General features: G+C 35.6%; 1 protein-coding gene across 2 annotated transcripts in view; it reads left to right on the forward strand.

The window, feature by feature from the left end:
• The first annotated feature begins 6595 nt into the window (after nt 1-6595).
• Nucleotides 6596-20818, forward strand: part of LOC148431399 (uncharacterized) — a 101456-nt gene continuing 87233 nt past the window's right edge. For both annotated transcript variants that reach the window (XM_088466021.1, XM_088466023.1), the window contains exon 1: nt 6596-6667. In XM_088466021.1, the coding sequence (XP_088322147.1) occupies nt 6613-6667 (55 nt within the window). In that variant the 5' untranslated portion in view covers nt 6596-6612. The remainder of the gene's footprint in view (nt 6668-20818) is intronic.

A 20818-nucleotide genomic window follows, 5' to 3' on the forward strand; every position in this document is an offset into this window, starting at 1 on the left:
ATGTGTGTCTGCCCTATATCTCCCTGTGTCCTCTGTCCCATCTCTGTCCTCACCCAGGAATACTCTGCATTATCCTACTACAGATCTTCTAATGTCTTCCTTTCCCTCCATCCCATGTGTGTCTACCCTATATCTCCCTGTGTCCTCTGTCCCATCTCTGTCCTCACCCAGGAATACTCTGCATTATCCTACTACAGATCTTCCAATGTCTTCCTTTCCCTCCATCCCATGTGTGTCTGCCCTATATCTCCCTGTATCCTCTGTCCCATCTCTGTCCTCACCCAGGAATACTCTGCATTATCCTACTACAGATCTTCCAATGTCTTCCTTTCCCTCCATCCCATGTGTGTCTGCCCTATAGCTCCCTGTATCCTCTGTCCCATCTCTGTCCTCACCCAGGAATACTCAGCATTATCCTACTACAGATCTTCCAATGTCTTCCTTTCCCTCCATCCCATGTGTGTCTGCCCTATATCTCCCTGTATCCTCTGTCCCATCTCTGTCCTCACCCAGGAATACTCTGCATTATCCTAATACAGATCTTCCAATGTCTTCCTTTCCCTCCATCCCATATCTGTCTGCCCTATAGCTCCCTGTCTCCTCTGTCCTCACCCAGGAATACTCTGCATTATCCTACTACAGATCTTCCAATGTCTTCCTTTCCCTCCATCCCATGTGTGTCTGCCCTATATCTCCCTGTATCCTCTGTCCTATCTCTGTCCTCACCCAGGAATACTCTGCATTATACTACTACATATCTTCCAATGTCTTCCTTTCCCTCCATCCCATGTGTGTCTGCCCTATATCTCCCTGTGTCCTCTGTCCCGTCTCTGTCCTCACCCAGGAATACTCTGCATTATCCTACTACAGATCTTCCAATGTCTTCCTTTCCCTCCATCCCATGTGTGTCTGTCCTATAGCTCCCTGTGTCCTCTGTCCCATCTCTGTCCTCACCCAGGAATACTCTGCATTATCCTACAACAGATCTTCCAATGTCTTCCTTTCCCTCCATCCCATGTGTGTCTTCCCTATAGCTCCCTGTCTGCTCTGTCCTATCTCTGTCCTCACACAGGAATACTCTGCATTATCCTACTACAGATCTTCCAATGTCTTCCTTTCCCTCCATCCCATGTGTGTCTGCCCTATAGCTCCCTGTATCCTCTGTCCCATCTCTGTCCTCACCCAGGAATACTCTGCATTATCCTTCTACAGATCTTCCAATGTCTTCCTTTCCCTCCATCCCATGTGTGTCTGCCCTATAGCTCCCTGTATCCTCTGTCCCATCTCTGTCCTCACCCAGGAATACTCTGCATTATCCTACTACAGATCTTCCAATGTCTTCCTTTCCCTCCATCCCATGTGTGTCTGCCCTATAGCTCCCTGTATCCTCTGTCCCAACTCTGTCCTCACACAGGAATACTCTGCATTATCCTACTACAAATCTTCCAATGTCTTCCTTTCCCTCCATCCCATGTGTGTCTGCCCTATATCTCCTTGTGTCCTATGTCCCATCTCTGTCCTCACCCAGGAATACTCTGCATTATCCTACTACAGATCTTCCAATGTCTTCCTTTCCCTCCATCCCATGTGTGTCTGCCCTATATCTCCCTCTATCCTCTGTCCCATCTCTGTCCTCACCCAGGAATACTCTGTATTATCCTACTACAGATCTTCCAATGTCTTCCTTTCCCTCCATCCCATGTGTGTCTGCCCTATATCTCCCTCTATCCTCTGTCCCATCTCTGTCCTCACCCAGGAATACTCTGCATTATCCTACTACAGATCTTCCAATGTCTTCCTTTCCCTCCATCCCAAGTGTGTCTGCCCTATATCTCCCTCTATCCTCTGTCCCATCTCTGTCCTCACCCAGGAATACTCTGCATTATCCTACTACAGATCTTCCAATGTCTTCCTTTCCCTCCATCCCATGTGTGTCTGCCCTATATCTCCCTGTGTCCTCTGTCCCATCTCTGTCCTCACACAGGAATACTCTGCATTATCCTACTACAGATCTTCCAATGTCTTCCTTTCCCTCCATCCCATGTGTGTCTGCCCTATAGCTCCCTGTCTCCTCTGTCCCATCTCTGTCCTCACCCAGGAATACTCTGCATTATCCTACTACAGATCTTCCAATGTCTTCCTTTCCCTCCATCCCATGTGTCTTCCCTATAGCTCCCTGTCTCCTCTGTCCCATCTCTGTCCTCACCCAGAGATACTCTCACAGGGGCATGCTCCTGGATGCCCCTGTTGCTGTCTGTGGCCCTGAATCTATGTGAGATCTGTGTCCTGGATGACTGTAGTGGAGATGACTATACAGAACTGGTAACAGTGAACCTGGACTCGTCCCAATCTATACATCTCATTGTAATGTCTCTTGATCTCATTCTCACTCACATGTATTCACTTTACCATGTGTCAGTCTGTCCTGCACTCTGTCACTTACATCCTCTGAGCTGAGTCTCTCATCTGCTCCGAGTAAACATGACATGTACCCGCCACATTCCATTACCGGCATCTGTCTGGCCATATGTCATCTCACAGACACAGGACGCGCTATAGTCACTAATAAGCCTTCACCTAGAGAACCTAGGAGAGTGTAGTGCTGACAGCATAGGCTGGGGCTGAATACACAGCCAGCAGGGATTTAGTAATGATGATTTGGGGACTGAAGCTGATTTCAGGATCAGGAACAGTGACACAACGGATTGTAGGAACGAGTACAGTACGGGGGTAATAGGGACACATATCAGAGTAGGGGAGAGTACAGTACAGGGGTAATAGGGACACATCAGAGTAGGGGTGAGCACAGTACAGGGGTAATAGGGACACATATCAGAGTAGCGGAGAGTACAGTACGGGAGTAATAGGGGCACATATCAGAGTAGCGGAGAGCACAGTACGGGGGTAATAGGGGCACATATCAGAGTAGCGGAGAGCACAGTACGGGGGTAATAGGGACACATATCAGAGTAGGGGTGAGCACAGTACAGGGGTAATAGGGACACACATCAGAGTAGGGGTGAGCACAGTACAGGGGTAATAGGGACACACATCAGAGTAGGGGAGAGCACAGTACGGGGGTAATAGGGACACACATCAGAGTAGGGGTGAGCACAGTACAGGGGTAATAGGGACACACATCAGAGTAGGGGAGAGCACAGTACGGGGGTAAAAGGGACACACATCAGAGTAGGGGAGAGCACAGGACGGGGGTAATAGGGACACATATCAGAGTAGGGGAGAGCATAGTACAGGGGTAATAGGGACACATATCAGAGTAGGGGAGAGCACAGTACAGGGGTAATAGGGGCACATATCAGAGTAGGGGAGAGCACAGTACAGGGGTAATAGGGACACATATCAGAGTAGGGGAGAGCACAGTACAGGGGTAATAGGAACACATATCAGAGTAGGGGAGAGCACGGTACAGGGGTAATAGGGACACATATCAGAGTAGGGGAGAGTACAGTACGGGGGTAATAGGGACACATATCAGAGTAGGGGAGAGCACACTACAGGGGTAATAGGGACACACATCAGAGTAGGGGAGAGCACAGTACAGGGGTAATAGGGACACATATCAGAGTAGGGGAGAGCACAGTATGGGGGTAATAGGGACACATATCAGAGTAGGGGTGAGCACAGTACAGGGGTAATAGGGACACACATCAGAGTAGGGGTGAGCACAGTACAGGGGTAATAGGGACACATATCAGAGTAGGGGAGAGCACAGTACGGGGGTAATAGGGACACATATCAGAGTAGGGGAGAGCACACTACAGGGGTAATAGGGACACATATCAGAGTAGGGGAGAGCACAGTACAGGGGTAATAGGGGCACACATCAGAGTAGGGGAGAGCACAGTACAGGGGTAATAGGGACACATATCAGAGTAGGGGAGAGCACAGTATGGGGGTAATAGGGACACATATCAGAGTAGGGGTGAGCACAGTACAGGGGTAATAGGGACACACATCAGAGTAGGGGAGAGCACAGTACAGGAGTAATAGGAACACATATCAGAGTAGGGGAGAGTACAGTACAGGGGTAATAGGGACACATATCAGATTAGGGGACAGCACAGTATGGGGGTAATAGGGACACATATCAGAGTAGGGGTGAGCACAGTACAGGGGTAATAGGGGCACATATCAGAGTAGGGGAGAGTACAGTACAGGGGTAATAGGGACACATATCAGATTAGGGGACAGCACAGTATGGGGGTAATAGGGACACATATCAGAGTAGGGGTGAGCACAGTACGGGGGTAATAGGGGCACATATCAGAGTAGGGGTGAGCACAGTACAGGGGTAATAGGGACACATATCAGAGTAGGGGAGAGCACAGTACAGGGGTAATAGGAACACATATCAGAGTAGGGGAGAGTACAGTACAGGGGTAATAGGGACACATATCAGAGTAGGGGAGAGCACAGTACAGGGGTAATAGGGAAACACATCAGAGTAGGGGAGAGCACAGTACAGGGGTAATAGGGACACATATCAGAGATGGGGAGAGCACAGTACAGGGGTAATAGGGACACACATCAGAGTAGGGGAGAGCACGGTACAGGGGTAATAGGGACACATATCAGAGTAGGGGAGAGCACAGAACAGGGGTAATAGGGACACATATCAGAGTAGGGGAGAGCACATTAATGGGTAATAGGGACACATATCAGAGTAGGGGAGAGCACAGTACAGGGGTAATAGGGGCACATATCAGAGTAGGGGAGAGCACAGTACAGGGGTAGTAGGGGCACATATCAGAGTAGGGGAGAGCACAGTACAGGGGTAATAGGGGCACATATCAGAGTAGGGTAGAGCACAGTACAGGGGTAATAGGGACACATATCAGAGTAGGGGTGAGCACAGTACAGGGGTAATAGGGACACACATCAGAGTAGGGGAGAGCACAGTACAGGGGTAATAGGGGCACACATCAGAGTAGGAGAGAGCACAGTACAGGGGTAATAGGGGCACACATCAGAGTAGGAGAGAGCACAGTACAGGGGTAATAGGGACACATATCAGAGTAGGGGTGAGCACAGTACAGGGGTAATAGGGGCACACATCAGAGTAGGAGAGAGCACAGTACAGGGGTAATAGGGACACATATCAGAGTAGGGGTGAGCACAGTACAGTGGTAATAGGGGCACATATCAGAGTAGGGGAGAGCACAGTACAGGTGTAATAGGGGCACACATATCAGAGTAGGGTAGAGCACAGTACAGGGGTAATAGGGGCACATATCAGAGTAGGGGAGAGCACAGTACAGGGGTAATAGGGACACACATCAGAGTAGGGGAGAGCACAGTACAGGGGTAATAGGGACACACATCAGAGTAGGGGAGAGCACAGTACAGGGGTAATAGGGGCACACATCAGAGTAGGGTAGAGCACAGTACAGGGGTAATAGGGACACACATCAGAGTAGGGGAGAGCACAGTACAGGGGTAATAGGGGCACATATCAGAGTAGGGTAGAGCACAGTACAGGGGTAATAGGGGCACACATCAGAGTAGGAGAGAGCACAGTACAGGGGTAATAGGGACACATATCAGAGTAGGGGTGAGCACAGTACAGTGGTAATAGGGACACAAATCAGAGTAGGGTAGAGCACAGTACAGGGGTAATAGGGACACACATCAGAGTAGGGGAGAGCACAGTACAGGGGTAATAGGGACACATATCAGAGTAGGAGAGAGCACAGTACAGGGGTAATAGGGACACATATCAGAGTAGGAGAGAGCACAGTAGAGGAGTAATAGGGATACATATCAGAGTAGGGGAGAGCACAGTACAGGGGTAATAGGGACACATATCAGAGTAGGGGAGAGCACAGTACAGGGGTAATAGGGACACATATCAGAGTAGGGGAGAGCACAGTACAGGGGTAATAGGGACACATATCAGAGTAGGGGTGAGCACAGTACAGGGGTAATAGGGACACATATCAGAGTAGGGGAGAGCACAGTACAGGGGTAATAGGGGCACATATCAGAGTAGGGGAGAGCACAGTACAGGGGTAATAGGGGCACACATCAGAGTAGGGGAGAGCACAGTACAGGGGTAATAGGGACACATATCAGAGTAGGGGAGAGCACAGTACAGGGGTAATAGGGACACATATCAGAGTAGGGGAGAGCACAGTACAGGGGTAATAGGGACACATATCAGAGTAGGGGTGAGCACAGTACAGGGGTAATAGGGACACATATCAGAGTAGGGGAGAGCACAGTACAGGGGTAATAGGGACACATATCAGAGTAGGGGAGAGCACAGTACAGGGGTAATAGGGACACACATCAGAGTAGGGGAGAGCACAGTACAAGGCTAATAGGGGCACATGTTGACTAAGGGTGAGCAGTGTACCTGTAGGAGCTTTGGGGGGGGGCTGTGACTGGGACACACCACGTGAGACTAGTTTGTTGGTAATAAGGACACAATTGGGTAGGGGGGTCAGTGTGTCTGTAGGGGAGTAACTGAGCGTTACAGTGACACATTGCACATTAGGAGGAGTTTGGGGTGGGTGGGATTACAGGGGGTATATCTAGGTGACGGGGTCCCTGATCTGTCTCTGCTCCCTGTACACTACCTGTCACTACTGCATGATGCTGCCACTCATCCTGCTCCTGTCTCTTGTGGGCTTCAGCTTACAGAGAGGTGAGGGGGTCTGTCTGTCTCATATCTGTCTGTCTGTCTCATATCTGTCTATCACTAAGACTTTATATACAGGTATATCTGTGTGTGACTGTGTATATATGGACCACGTTTGATATATTCTATACTGTTACTGTACATAAAATAATCTGACTATATGTATCTGGGTGTGACTGTGTATATATGTATCACGCTATATATTATTATATACTGCTACTATACATAAAGATCTGAGTATATGTATCTGGGTGTGACTGTGTATATATGTATCACGCTATATATTATTATATACTGCTACTATACATAAAGATCTGAGTATATGTATCTGGGTGTGACTGTGTATATATGTATCACACTATATATTATTATATACTGCTACTGTACATAAAGATCTGAGTATATGTATCTGGGTGTCAGTGTATATATGTATCACACTATATATTATTATATACTGCTACTGTACATAAAGATCTGAGTATATGTATCTGGGTGTCAGTGTATATATGTATCACACTATATATTATTATATACTGCTAGTGTACATAAAGATCTGAGTATATGTATCTGGGTGTGACTGTGTATATATGTATCACACTATATATTATTATATACTGCTCGTATACATAAAGATCTGAGTATATGTATCTGGGTGTGACTGTGTATATATGTATCACACTATATATTATTATATACTGCTACTGTACATAAAGATCTGAGTATATGTATCTGGGTGTCAGTGTATATATGTATCACACTATATATTATTATATACTGCTACTATACATAAAGATCTGAGTATATGTATCTGGGTGTGACTGTGTATATATGTATCACACTATATATTATTATATACTGCTACTGTACATAAAGATCTGAGTATATGTATCTGGGTGTGACTGTGTATATATGTATCACACTATATATTATTATATACTGATACTGTACATAAAGAGCTGAGTATAAGTATCTGGGTGTGACTGTGTATATATGTATCACGCTATGTATTATTATATACTGCTACTGTACATAAAGATCTGAGTATATGTATCTGGGTGTCAGTGTATATATGTATCACACTATATATTTTTATATACTGCTACTGTACATAAAGATCTGAGTATATGTATCTGGGTGTTAGTGTATATATGTATCACACTATATATTATTATATACTGCTACTGTACATAAAGATCTGAGTATATGTATCTGGGTGTGACTGTGTATATATGTATCACATTATATATTATATACTGCTACTGTACATAAAGATCTGAGTATATGTATCTGGGTGTGACTGTGTAAATATGTATCACACTATATATTATTATATACTGCTACTGTACATAAAGATCTGAGTATATGTATCTGGGTGTCAATGTATATATGTATCACACTATATATTATTATATACTGCTACTGTACATAAAGATCTGAGTATATGTATCTGGGTGTGACTGTGTATGTATGTATCACACTATATATTATTATATACTGCTACTGTACATAAAGATCTGACTATATGTATCTGGGTGTGACTGTGTATATATGTATCACACTATATATTATTATATACTGCTACTGTACATAAAGATCTGAGTATATGTATCTGGGTGTCAGTGTATATATGTATCACACTATATATTATTATATAGTGCTACTGTACATAAAGATCTGAGTATATGTATCTGGCTGTCAGAGTATATATGTATCACTCTATATATTATTATATACTGCTACTGTACATAAAGATCTGAGTATAAGTATCTGGGTGTGACTGTGTATATGTATCACGTTATATATTATTATATACTGCTACTATACATAAAGATCTGAGTATATGTATCTGGGTGTCAGTGTATATATGTATCACACTATATATTATTATATACTGCTACTATACATAAAGATCTGAGTATATGTATCTGGGTGTCAGTGTATATATGTATCACACTATATATTATTATATACTGCTACTGTACATAAAGATCTGAGTATATGTATCTGGGTGTCAGTGTATATATGTATCACACTATATATTATTATATACTGTTACTGTACATAAAGATCTGAGTATATGTATCTGGGTGTCAGTGTATATATGTATCACACTATATATTATTATATACTGCTACTGTACATAAAGATCTGAGTATATGTATCTGGGTGTGACTGTGTATATATGTATCACACTATATATTATTATATACTGCTACTGTACATAAAGATCTGAGTATAAGTATCTGGGTGTGACTGTGTATATATGTATCACGTTATATATTATTATATACTGCTACTATACATAAAGATCTGAGTATATGTATCTGGGTGTGACTGTGTATATATGTATCACACTATATATTATTATATACTGCTACTGTACATAAAGATCTGAGTATATGTATCTGGGTGTCAGTGTATATATGTATCACACTATATATTATTATATACTGCTACTGTACATAAAGATCTGAGTATATGTATCTGGGTGTGACTGTGTATATATGTATCACACTATATATTAGTATATACTGCTACTATACATAAAGATCTGAGTATATGTATCTGGGTGTCAGTGTATATATGTATCACACTATATATTATTATATACTGCTACTGTACATAAAGATCTGAGTATATGTATCTGGGTGTCAGTGTATATATGTATCACACTATATATTATTATATACTGCTACTGTACATAAAGATCTGAGTATATGTATCTGGGTGTCAGTGTATATATGTATCACGTTATATATTATTATATACTGCTACTATACATAAAGATCTGAGTATATGTATCTGGGTGTGACTGTGTATATATGTATCACATTATATATTATTATATACTGCTACTATACATAAAGATCTGAGTATATGTATCTGGGTGTGACTGTGTATATATGTATCACACTATATATTATTATATACTGCTACTGTACATAAAGATCTGAGTATATGTATCTGGGTGTCAGTGTATATATGTATCACACTATATATTATTATATACTGCTACTGTACATAAAGATCTGAGTATATGTATCTGGGTGTGACTGTGTATATATGTATCACACTATATATTATTATATACTGCTACTGTACATAAAGATCTGAGTATATGTATCTGGGTGTCAGTGTATATATGTATCACACTATATATTATTATATACTGCTACTGTACATAAAGATCTGAGTATATGTATCTGGGTGTGACTGTGTATATATGTATCACGCTATATATTATTATATACTGCTACTATACATAAAGATCTGAGTATATGTATCTGGGTGTCAGTGTATATATGTATCACACTATATATTATTATATACTGCTACTGTACATAAAGATCTGAGTATAAGTATCTGGGTGTGACTGTGTATATATGTATCACGCTATATATTATTATATACTGCTACTGTACATAAAGATCTGAGTATATGTATCTGGGTGTGACTGTGTATATATGTATCACACTATATATTATTATATACTGCTACTGTACATAAAGATCTGAGTATATGTATCTGGGTGTGACTGTGTATATATGTATCACACTATATATTATTATATACTGCTACTGTACATAAAGATCTGAGTATATGTATCTGGGTGTTAGTGTATATATGTATCACACTATATATTATTATATACTGTTACTATACATAAAGATCTGAGTATATGTATCTGGGTGTCAGTGTATATATGTATCACACTATATATTATTATATACTGTTACTATACATAAAGATCTGAGTATATGTATCTGGGTGTCAGTGTATATATGTATCACACTATATATTATTATATACTGTTACTATACATAAAGATCTGAGTATATGTATCTGGGTGTCAGTGTATATATGTATCACACTATATATTATTATATACTGCTACTATACATAAAGATCTGAGTATATGTATCTGGGTGTGACTGTGTATATATGTATCACACTATATATTATTATATACTGCTACTGTACATAAAGATCTGAGTATATGTATCTGGGTGTCAGTGTATATATGTATCACACTATATATTATTATATACTGCTACTATACATAAAGATCTGAGTATATGTATCTGGGTGTGACTGTGTATATATGTATCACACTATATATTATTATATACTGCTACTATACATAAAGATATGAGTATATGTATCTGGGTGTCAGTGTATATATGTATCACACTATATATTATTATATACTGCTACTGTACATAAAGATCTGAGTATATGTATCTGGGTGTCAGTGTATATATGTATCACACTATATATTATCATATACTGCTACTGTACATAAAGATCTGAGTATATGTATCTGGGTGTGACTGTGTATATATGTATCACACTATATATTATTATATACTGCTACTGTACATAAAGATCTGAGTATATGTATCTGGGTGTCAGTGTATATATGTATCACACTATATATTATTATATACTGCTACTGTACATAAAGATCTGAGTATATGTATCTGGGTGTCAGTGTATATATGTATCACACTATATATTATTATATACTGCTACTATACATAAAGATCTGAGTATATGTATCTGGGTGTGACTGTGTATATATGTATCACACTATATATTATTATATACTGCTACTGTACATAAAGATCTGAGTATATGTATCTGGGTGTCAGTGTATATATGTATCACACTATATATTATCATATACTGCTACTGTACATAAAGATCTGAGTATATGTATCTGGGTGTCAGTGTATATATGTATCACACTATATATTATTATATACTGCTACTATACATAAAGATCTGAGTATATTTATCTGGGTGTCAGTGTATATATGTATCACACTATATATTATTATATACTGCTACTGTACATAAAGATCTGAGTATATGTATCTGGGTGTGACTGTGTATATATGTATCACACTATATATTATTATATACTGCTACTATACATAAAGATCTGAGTATATGTATCTGGGTGTCAGTGTATATATGTATCACACTATATATTATTATATACTGCTACTGTACATAAAGATCTGAGTATATGTATCTGGGTGTCAGTGTATATATGTATCACACTATATATTATTATATACTGCTACTGTACATAAAGATCTGAGTATATGTATCTGGGTGTCAGTGTATATATGTATCACACTATATATTATTATATACTGCTACTGTACATAAAGATCTGAGTATATGTATCTGGGTGTGACTGTGTATATATGTATCACACTATATATTATTATATACTGCTACTGTACATAAAGATCTGAGTATATGTATCTGGGTGTGACTGTGTATATATGTATCACACTATATATTATTATATACTGTTACTGTACATAAAGATCTGAGTACATGTATCTGGGTGTCAGTGTATATATGTATCACACTATATATTATTATATACTGCTACTGTACATAAAGATCTGAGTATATGTATCTGGGTGTCAGTGTATATATGTATCACACTATATATTATTATATACTGCTACTATACATAAAGATCTGAGTATATGTATCTGGGTGTCAGTGTATATATGTATCACACTATATATTATTATATACTGCTACTGTACATAAAGATCTGAGTATATGTATCTGGGTGTCAGTGTATATATGTATCACACTATATATTATTATATACTGTTACTGTACATAAAGATCTGAGTATATGTATCTGGGTGTCAGTGTATATATGTATCACACTATATATTATTATATACTGCTACTATACATAAAGATCTGAGTATATGTATCTGGGTGTCAGTGTATATATGTATCACTCTATATATTATTATATACTGCTACTGTACATAAAGATCTGAGTATATGTATCTGGGTGTGACTGTGTATATATGTATCACACTATATATTATTATATACTGCTACTGTACATAAATATCTGACTATATGTATCTGGGTGTCAGTGTATATATGTATCACACTATATATTATTATATACTGCTACTGTACATAAAGATCTGAGTATATGTATCTGGGTGTCAGTGTATATATGTATCACACTATATATTATTATATACTGTTACTGTACATAAAGATCTGAGTATATGTATCTGGGTGTCAGTGTATATATGTATCACACTATATATTATTATATACTGCTACTGTACATAAAGATCTGAGTATATGTATCTGGGTGTGACTGTGTATATATGTATCACACTATATATTATTATATATACTGCTACTGTACATAAAGATCTGAGTATATGTATCTGGGTGTGACTGTGTATATATGTATCACACTATATATTATTATATACTGCTACTGTACATAAAGATCTGAGTATATGTATCTGGCTGTCAGTGTATATATGTATCACATTATATATTATATTCTGCTACTATACATAAAGATCTGAGTATATGTATCTGGGTGTCAGTGTATATATGTATCACACTATATATTATTATATACTGCTACTGTACATAAAGATCTGAGTATATGTATCTGGGTGTGACTGTGTATATATGTTTCACACTATATATTATTATATACTGCTACTGTACATAAAGATCTGAGTATATGTATCTGGGTGTCAGTGTATATATGTATCACACTATATATTATTATATACTGTTACTATACATAAAGATCTGAGTATATGTATCTGGGTGTGACTGTGTATATATGTATCACACTATATATTATATACTGTTACTGTACATAAAGATCTGAGTATAAGTAACTGGGTGTGACTGTGTATATATGTATCACACTATATATTATATACTGCTCGTATACATAAAGATCTGAGTATATTTATCTGGGTGTGACTGTGTATATATGTATCACACTATATATTATCATATACTGCTACTGTACATAAAGATCTGAGTATATGTATCTGGGTGTGACTGTGTATATATGTATCACACTATATATTATTATATACTGTTACTGTACATAAAGATCTGAGTATATTTATCTGGGTGTGACTGTGTATATATGTATCACACTATATATTATCATATACTGCTACTGTACATAAAGATCTGAGTATATGTATCTGGGTGTGACTGTGCATATATGTATCACACTATATATTATATACTGCTACTGTACATAAAGATCTGAGTATAAGTATCTGGGTGTCAGTGTATATATGTATCACACTATATATTATCATATACTGCTACTGTACATAAAGATCTGAGTATAAGTATCTGGGTGTGACTGTGTATATATGTATCACACTATATATTATTATATACTGCTACTGTACATAAAGATCTGAGTATAAGTATCTGGGTGTCAGTGTATATATGTATCACACTATATATTATTATATACTGCTACTGTACATAAAGATCTGAGTATATGTATCTGGGTGTCAGTGTATATATGTATCACACTATATATTATTATATACTGCTACTGTACATAAAGATCTGAGTATATGTATCTGGGTGTCAGTGTATATATGTATCACACTATATATTATTATATACTGCTACTATACATAAAGATCTGAGTATATGTATCTGGGTGTCAGTGTATATATGTATCACACTATATATTATTATATACTGCTACTGTACATAAAGATCTGAGTATATGTATCTGGGTGTCAGTGTATATATGTATCACACTATATATTATTATATACTGCTACTGTACATAAAGATCTGAGTATATTTATCTGGGTGTGACTGTGTATATATGTATCACACTATATATTATTATATACTGCTACTGTACATAAAGATCTGAGTATATGTATCTGGGTGTCAGTGTATATATGTATCACACTATATATTATTATATACTGTTACTGTACATAAAGATCTGAGTATATGTATCTGGGTGTCAGTGTATATATGTATCACACTATATATTATTATATACTGCTACTATACATAAAGATCTGAGTATATGTATCTGGGTGTCAGTGTATATATGTATCACACTATATATTATTATATACTGTTACTGTACATAAAGATCTGAGTATATGTATCTGGGTGTCAGTGTATATATGTATCACACTATATATTATTAAATACTGCTACTATACATAAAGATCTGAGTATATGTATCTGGGTGTCAGTGTATATATGTATCACACTATATATTATTATATACTGCTACTGTACATAAAGATCTGAGTATATGTATCTGGGTGTCAGTGTATATATGTATCACACTATATATTATTATATACTGCTACTGTACATAAAGATCTGAGTATATGTATCTGGGTGTGACTGTGTATATATGTATCACGTTATATATTATATTCTGCTACTGTACATAAAGATCTGAGTATATGTATCTGGGTGTGACTGTGTAAATATGTATCACACTATATATTATTATATACTGCTACTGTACATAAATATCTGAGTATATGTATCTGGGTGTCAGTGTATATATGTATCACTCTATATATTATTATATACTGCTACTGTACATAAAGATCTGAGTATATGTATCTGGGTGTGACTGTGTATATATGTATCACACTATATATTATTATATACTGCTACTGTACATAAAGATCTGAGTATATGTATCTGTGTGTGACTGTGTATATATGTATCACACTATATATTATTATATACTGCTACTGTACATAAAGATCTGAGTATATGTATCTGGGTGTCAGTGTATATATGTATCACACTATATATTATTATATACTGCTACTGTACATAAAGATCTGAGTATATGTATCTGGGTGTCAGTGTATATATGTATCACACTATATATTATTATATACTGTTACTGTACATAAAGATCTGAGTATATGTATCTGGGTGTCAGTGTATATATGTATCACACTATATATTATTATATACTGCTACTGTACATAAAGATCTGAGTATATGTATCTGGGTGTGACTGTGTATAAATGTATCACACTATATATTATTATATACTGCTACTGTACATAAAGATCTGAGTATATGTATCTGGGTGTGACTGTGTATATATGTATCACATTATATATTATATTCTGCTACTATACATAAAGATCTGAGTATATGTATCTGGGTGTCAGTGTATATATGTATCACACTATATATTATTATATACTGCTACTGTACATAAAGATCTGAGTATATGTATCTGGGTGTGACTGTGTATATATGTATCACACTATATATTATATACTGCTCGTATACATAAAGATCTGAGTATATTTATCTGGGTGTGACTGTGTATATATGTATCACACTATATATTATTATATACTGCTACTGTACATAAAGATCTGAGTATATGTATCTGGGTGTCAGTGTATATATGTATCACACTATATATTATTATATACTGCTACTGTACATAAAGATCTGAGTATATGTATCTGGGTGTCAGTGTATATATGTATCACACTATATATTATTATATACTGCTACTGTACATAAAGATCTGAGTATATGTATCTGGGTGTCAGTGTATATATGTATCACACTATATATTATTATATACTGCTACTGTACATAAAGATCTGAGTATATGTATCTGGGTGTGACTGTGTATATATGTATCACACTATATATTATTATATACTGCTACTGTACATAAAGATCTGAGTATATGTATCTGGGTGTCAGTGTATATATGTATCACACTATATATTATTATATACTGTTACTATACATAAAGATCTGAGTATATGTATCTGGGTGTCAGTGTATATATGTATCACACTATATATTATTATATACTGCTACTGTACATAAAGATCTGAGTATATGTATCTGGGTGTGACTGTGTATATATGTATCACACTATATATTATTATATACTGTTACTGTACATAAAGATCTGAGTATATGTATCTGGGTGTCAGTGTATATATGTATCACACTATATATTATTATATACTGCTACTGTACATAAAGATCTGAGTATAAGTATCTGGGTGTCAGTGTATATATGTATCACACTATATATTATTATATACTGCTACTGTACATAAAGATCTGAGTATATGTATCTGGGTGTGACTGTGTATATATGTATCACACTATATATTATTATATACTGTTACTGTACATAAAGATCTGAGTATATGTATCTGGGTGTCAGTGTATATATGTATCACACTATATATTATTATATACTGCTACTCTACATAAAGATCTGAGTATATGTATGTGGGTGTCAGTGTATATATGTATCACACTATATATTATTATATACTGCTACTGTACATAAAGATCTGAGTATATGTATCTGGGTGTGACTGTGTATATATGTATCACACTATATATTATTATATACTGCTACTGTACATAAAGATCTGAGTATATGTATCTGGGTGTCAGTGTATATATGTATCACGTTATATATTATTATATACTGCTACTGTACATAAAGATCTGAGTATATGTATCTGGGTGTTAGTGTATATATGTATCACACTATATATTATTATATACTGCTACTATACATAAAGATCTGAGTATATGTATCTGGGTGTGACTGTGTATATATGTATCACACTATATATTATTATATACTGTTACTGTACATAAAGATCTGAGTACATGTATCTGGGTGTCAGTGTATATATGTATCACGTTATATATTATTATATACTGCTACTGTACATAAAGATCTGAGTATATGTATCTGGGTGTCAGTGTATATATGTATCACACTATATATTATTATATACTGCTACTGTACATAAAGATCTGAGTATATGTATCTGGGTGTGACTGTGTATATATGTATCACACTATATATTATTATATACTGCTACTGTACATAAAGATCTGAGTATATGTATCTGGGTGTTAGTGTATATATGTATCACACTATATATTATTATATACTGCTACTGTACATAAAGATCTGAGTATATGTATCTGGGTGTGACTGTGTATATATGTATCACACTATATATTATTATATACTGCTACTGTACATAAAGATCTGAGTATATGTATCTGGGTGTCAGTGTATATATGTATCACACTATATATTATTATATACTGTTACTATACATAAAGATCTGAGTATATGTATCTGGGTGTTAGTGTATATATGTATCACACTATATATTATTATATACTGCTACTGTACATAAAGATCTGAGTATATGTATCTGGGTGTGACTGTGTATATATGTATCACACTATATATTATTATATACTGTTACTGTACATAAAGATCTGAGTATATGTATCTGGGTGTCAGTGTATATATGTATCACACTATATATTATTATATACTGTTACTATACATAAAGATCTGAGTATATGTATCTGGGTGTTAGTGTATATATGTATCACACTATATATTATTATATACTGCTACTGTACATAAAGATCTGAGTATATGTATCTGGGTGTGACTGTGTATATATGTATCACACTATATATTATTATATACTGTTACTGTACATAAAGATCTGAGTATATGTATCTGGGTGTCAGTGTATATATGTATCACACTATATATTATTATATACTGCTACTGTACATAAAGATCTGAGTATATGTATCTGGGTGTCAGTGTATATATGTATCACACTATATATTATTATATACTGTTACTATACATAAAGATCTGAGTATGTGTATCTGGGTGTGACTGTGTATATATGTATCACACTATATATTATTATATACTGCTACTATACATAAAGATCTGAGTATATGTATCTGGGTGTCAGTGTATATATGTATCACACTATATATTATTATATACTGCTACTGTACATAAAGATCTGAGTATATGTATCTGGGTGTCAGTGTATATATGTATCACGCTATATATTATTATATACTGCTACTGTACATAAAGATCTGAGTATATGTATCTGGGTGTCAGTGTATATATGTATCACACTATATATTATTATATACTGCTACTATACATAAAGATCTGAGTATATGTATCTGGGTGTCAGTGTATATATGTATCACACTATATATTATTATATACTGCTACTGTACATAAAGATCTGAGTATATGTATCTGGGTGTGACTGTGTATATATGTATCACACTATATATTATTATATACTGCTACTGTACATAAAGATCTGAGTATATGTATGTGGGTGTCAGTGTATATATGTATCACACTATATATTATTATATACTGCTACTATACATAAAGATCTGAGTACATGTATCTGGGTGTCAGTGTATATATGTATCACACTATATATTATTATATACTGCTACTGTACATAAAGATCTGAGTATATGTATCTGGGTGTCAGTGTATATATGTATCACACTATATATTATTATATACTGCTACTGTACATAAAGATCTGAGTATATGTATCTGGGTGTCAGTGTATATATGTATCACACTATATATTATTATATACTGCTACTGTACATAAAGACCTGAGTATATGTATCTGGGTGTCAGTGTATATATGTATCACACTATATATTATTATATACTGCTACTGTACATAAAGATATGAGTATATGTATCTGGGTGTGACTGTGTATATATGTATCACGTTATATATTATTATATACTGCTACTGTACATAAAGATCTGAGTATATGTATCTGGGTGTCAGTGTATATATGTATCACACTATATATTATTATATACTGCTACTATACATAAAGATCTGAGTATATGTATCTGGGTGTCAGTGTATATATGTATCACACTATATATTATTATATACTGCTACTATACATAAAGATCTGAGTATATGTATCTGGGTGTTAGTGTATATATGTATCACACTATATATTATTATATACTGCTACTATACATAAAGATCTGAGTATATGTATCTGGGTGTGACTGTGTATATATGTATCACACTATATATTATTATATACTGTTACTGTACATAAAGATCTGAGTATATGTATCTGGGTGTCAGTGTATATATGTATCACGTTATATATTATTATATACTGCTACTGTACATAAAGATCTGAGTATATGTATCTGGGTGTCAGTGTATATATGTATCACACTATATATTATTATATACTGCTACTATACATAAAGATCTGAGTATATGTATCTGGGTGTCAGTGTATATATGTATCACACTATATATTATTATATACTGCTACTGTACATAAAGATCTGAGTATATGTATCTGGGTGTCAGTGTATATATGTATCACACTATATATTATTATATACTGCTACTATACATAAAGATCTGAGTACATGTATCTGGGTGTGACTGTGTATATATGTATCACGCTATATATTATTATATACTGCTACTGTACATAAAGATCTGAGTATATGTATCTGGGTGTCAGTGTATATATGTATCACACTATATATTATTATATACTGCTACTGTACATAAAGATCTGAGTATATGTATCTGGGTGTGACTGTGTATATATGTATCACATTATATATTATATACTGCTACTATACATAAAGATCTGAGTACATGTATCTGGGTGTGACTGTGTATATATGTATCACGCTATATATTATTATATACTGCTACTGTACATAAAGATCTGAGTATATGTATCTGGGTGTCAGTGTATATATGTATCACACTATATATTATTATATACTGCTACTGTACATAAAGATCTGAGTATATGTATCTGGGTGTGACTGTGTATATATGTATCACATTATATATTATATACTGCTACTATACATAAAGATCTGAGTATATGTATCTGGGTGTCAGTGTATATATGTATCACACTATATATTATTATATACTGCTACTGTACATAAAGATCTGAGTATATGTATCTGGGTGTGACTGTGTATATATGTATCACACTATATATTATATACTGCTACTATACATAAAGATCTGAGTATATGTATCTGGGTGTCAGTGTATATATGTATCACACTATATATTATTATATACTGCTACTATACATAAAGATCTGAGTATATGTATCTGGGTGTCAGTGTATATATGTATCACACTATATATTATTATATACTGCTACTGTACATAAAGATCTGAGTATATGTATCTGGGTGTGACTGTGTATATATGTATCACACTATATATTATTATATACTGCTACTGTACATAAAGATCTGAGTATATGTATCTGGGTGTGTCAGTGTATATATGTATCACACTATATATTATTATATACTGCTACTGTACATAAAGATCTGAGTATATGTATCTGGGTGTGACTGTGTATATATGTATCATACTATATATTATTATATACTGCTACTGT

Source organism: Taudactylus pleione, unplaced genomic scaffold (genome assembly GCF_031769625.1).
Source record: "Taudactylus pleione unplaced genomic scaffold, aTauple2 ptg002292l, whole genome shotgun sequence".
In the NCBI taxonomy this organism is placed as follows: domain Eukaryota; kingdom Metazoa; phylum Chordata; class Amphibia; order Anura; family Myobatrachidae; genus Taudactylus; species Taudactylus pleione.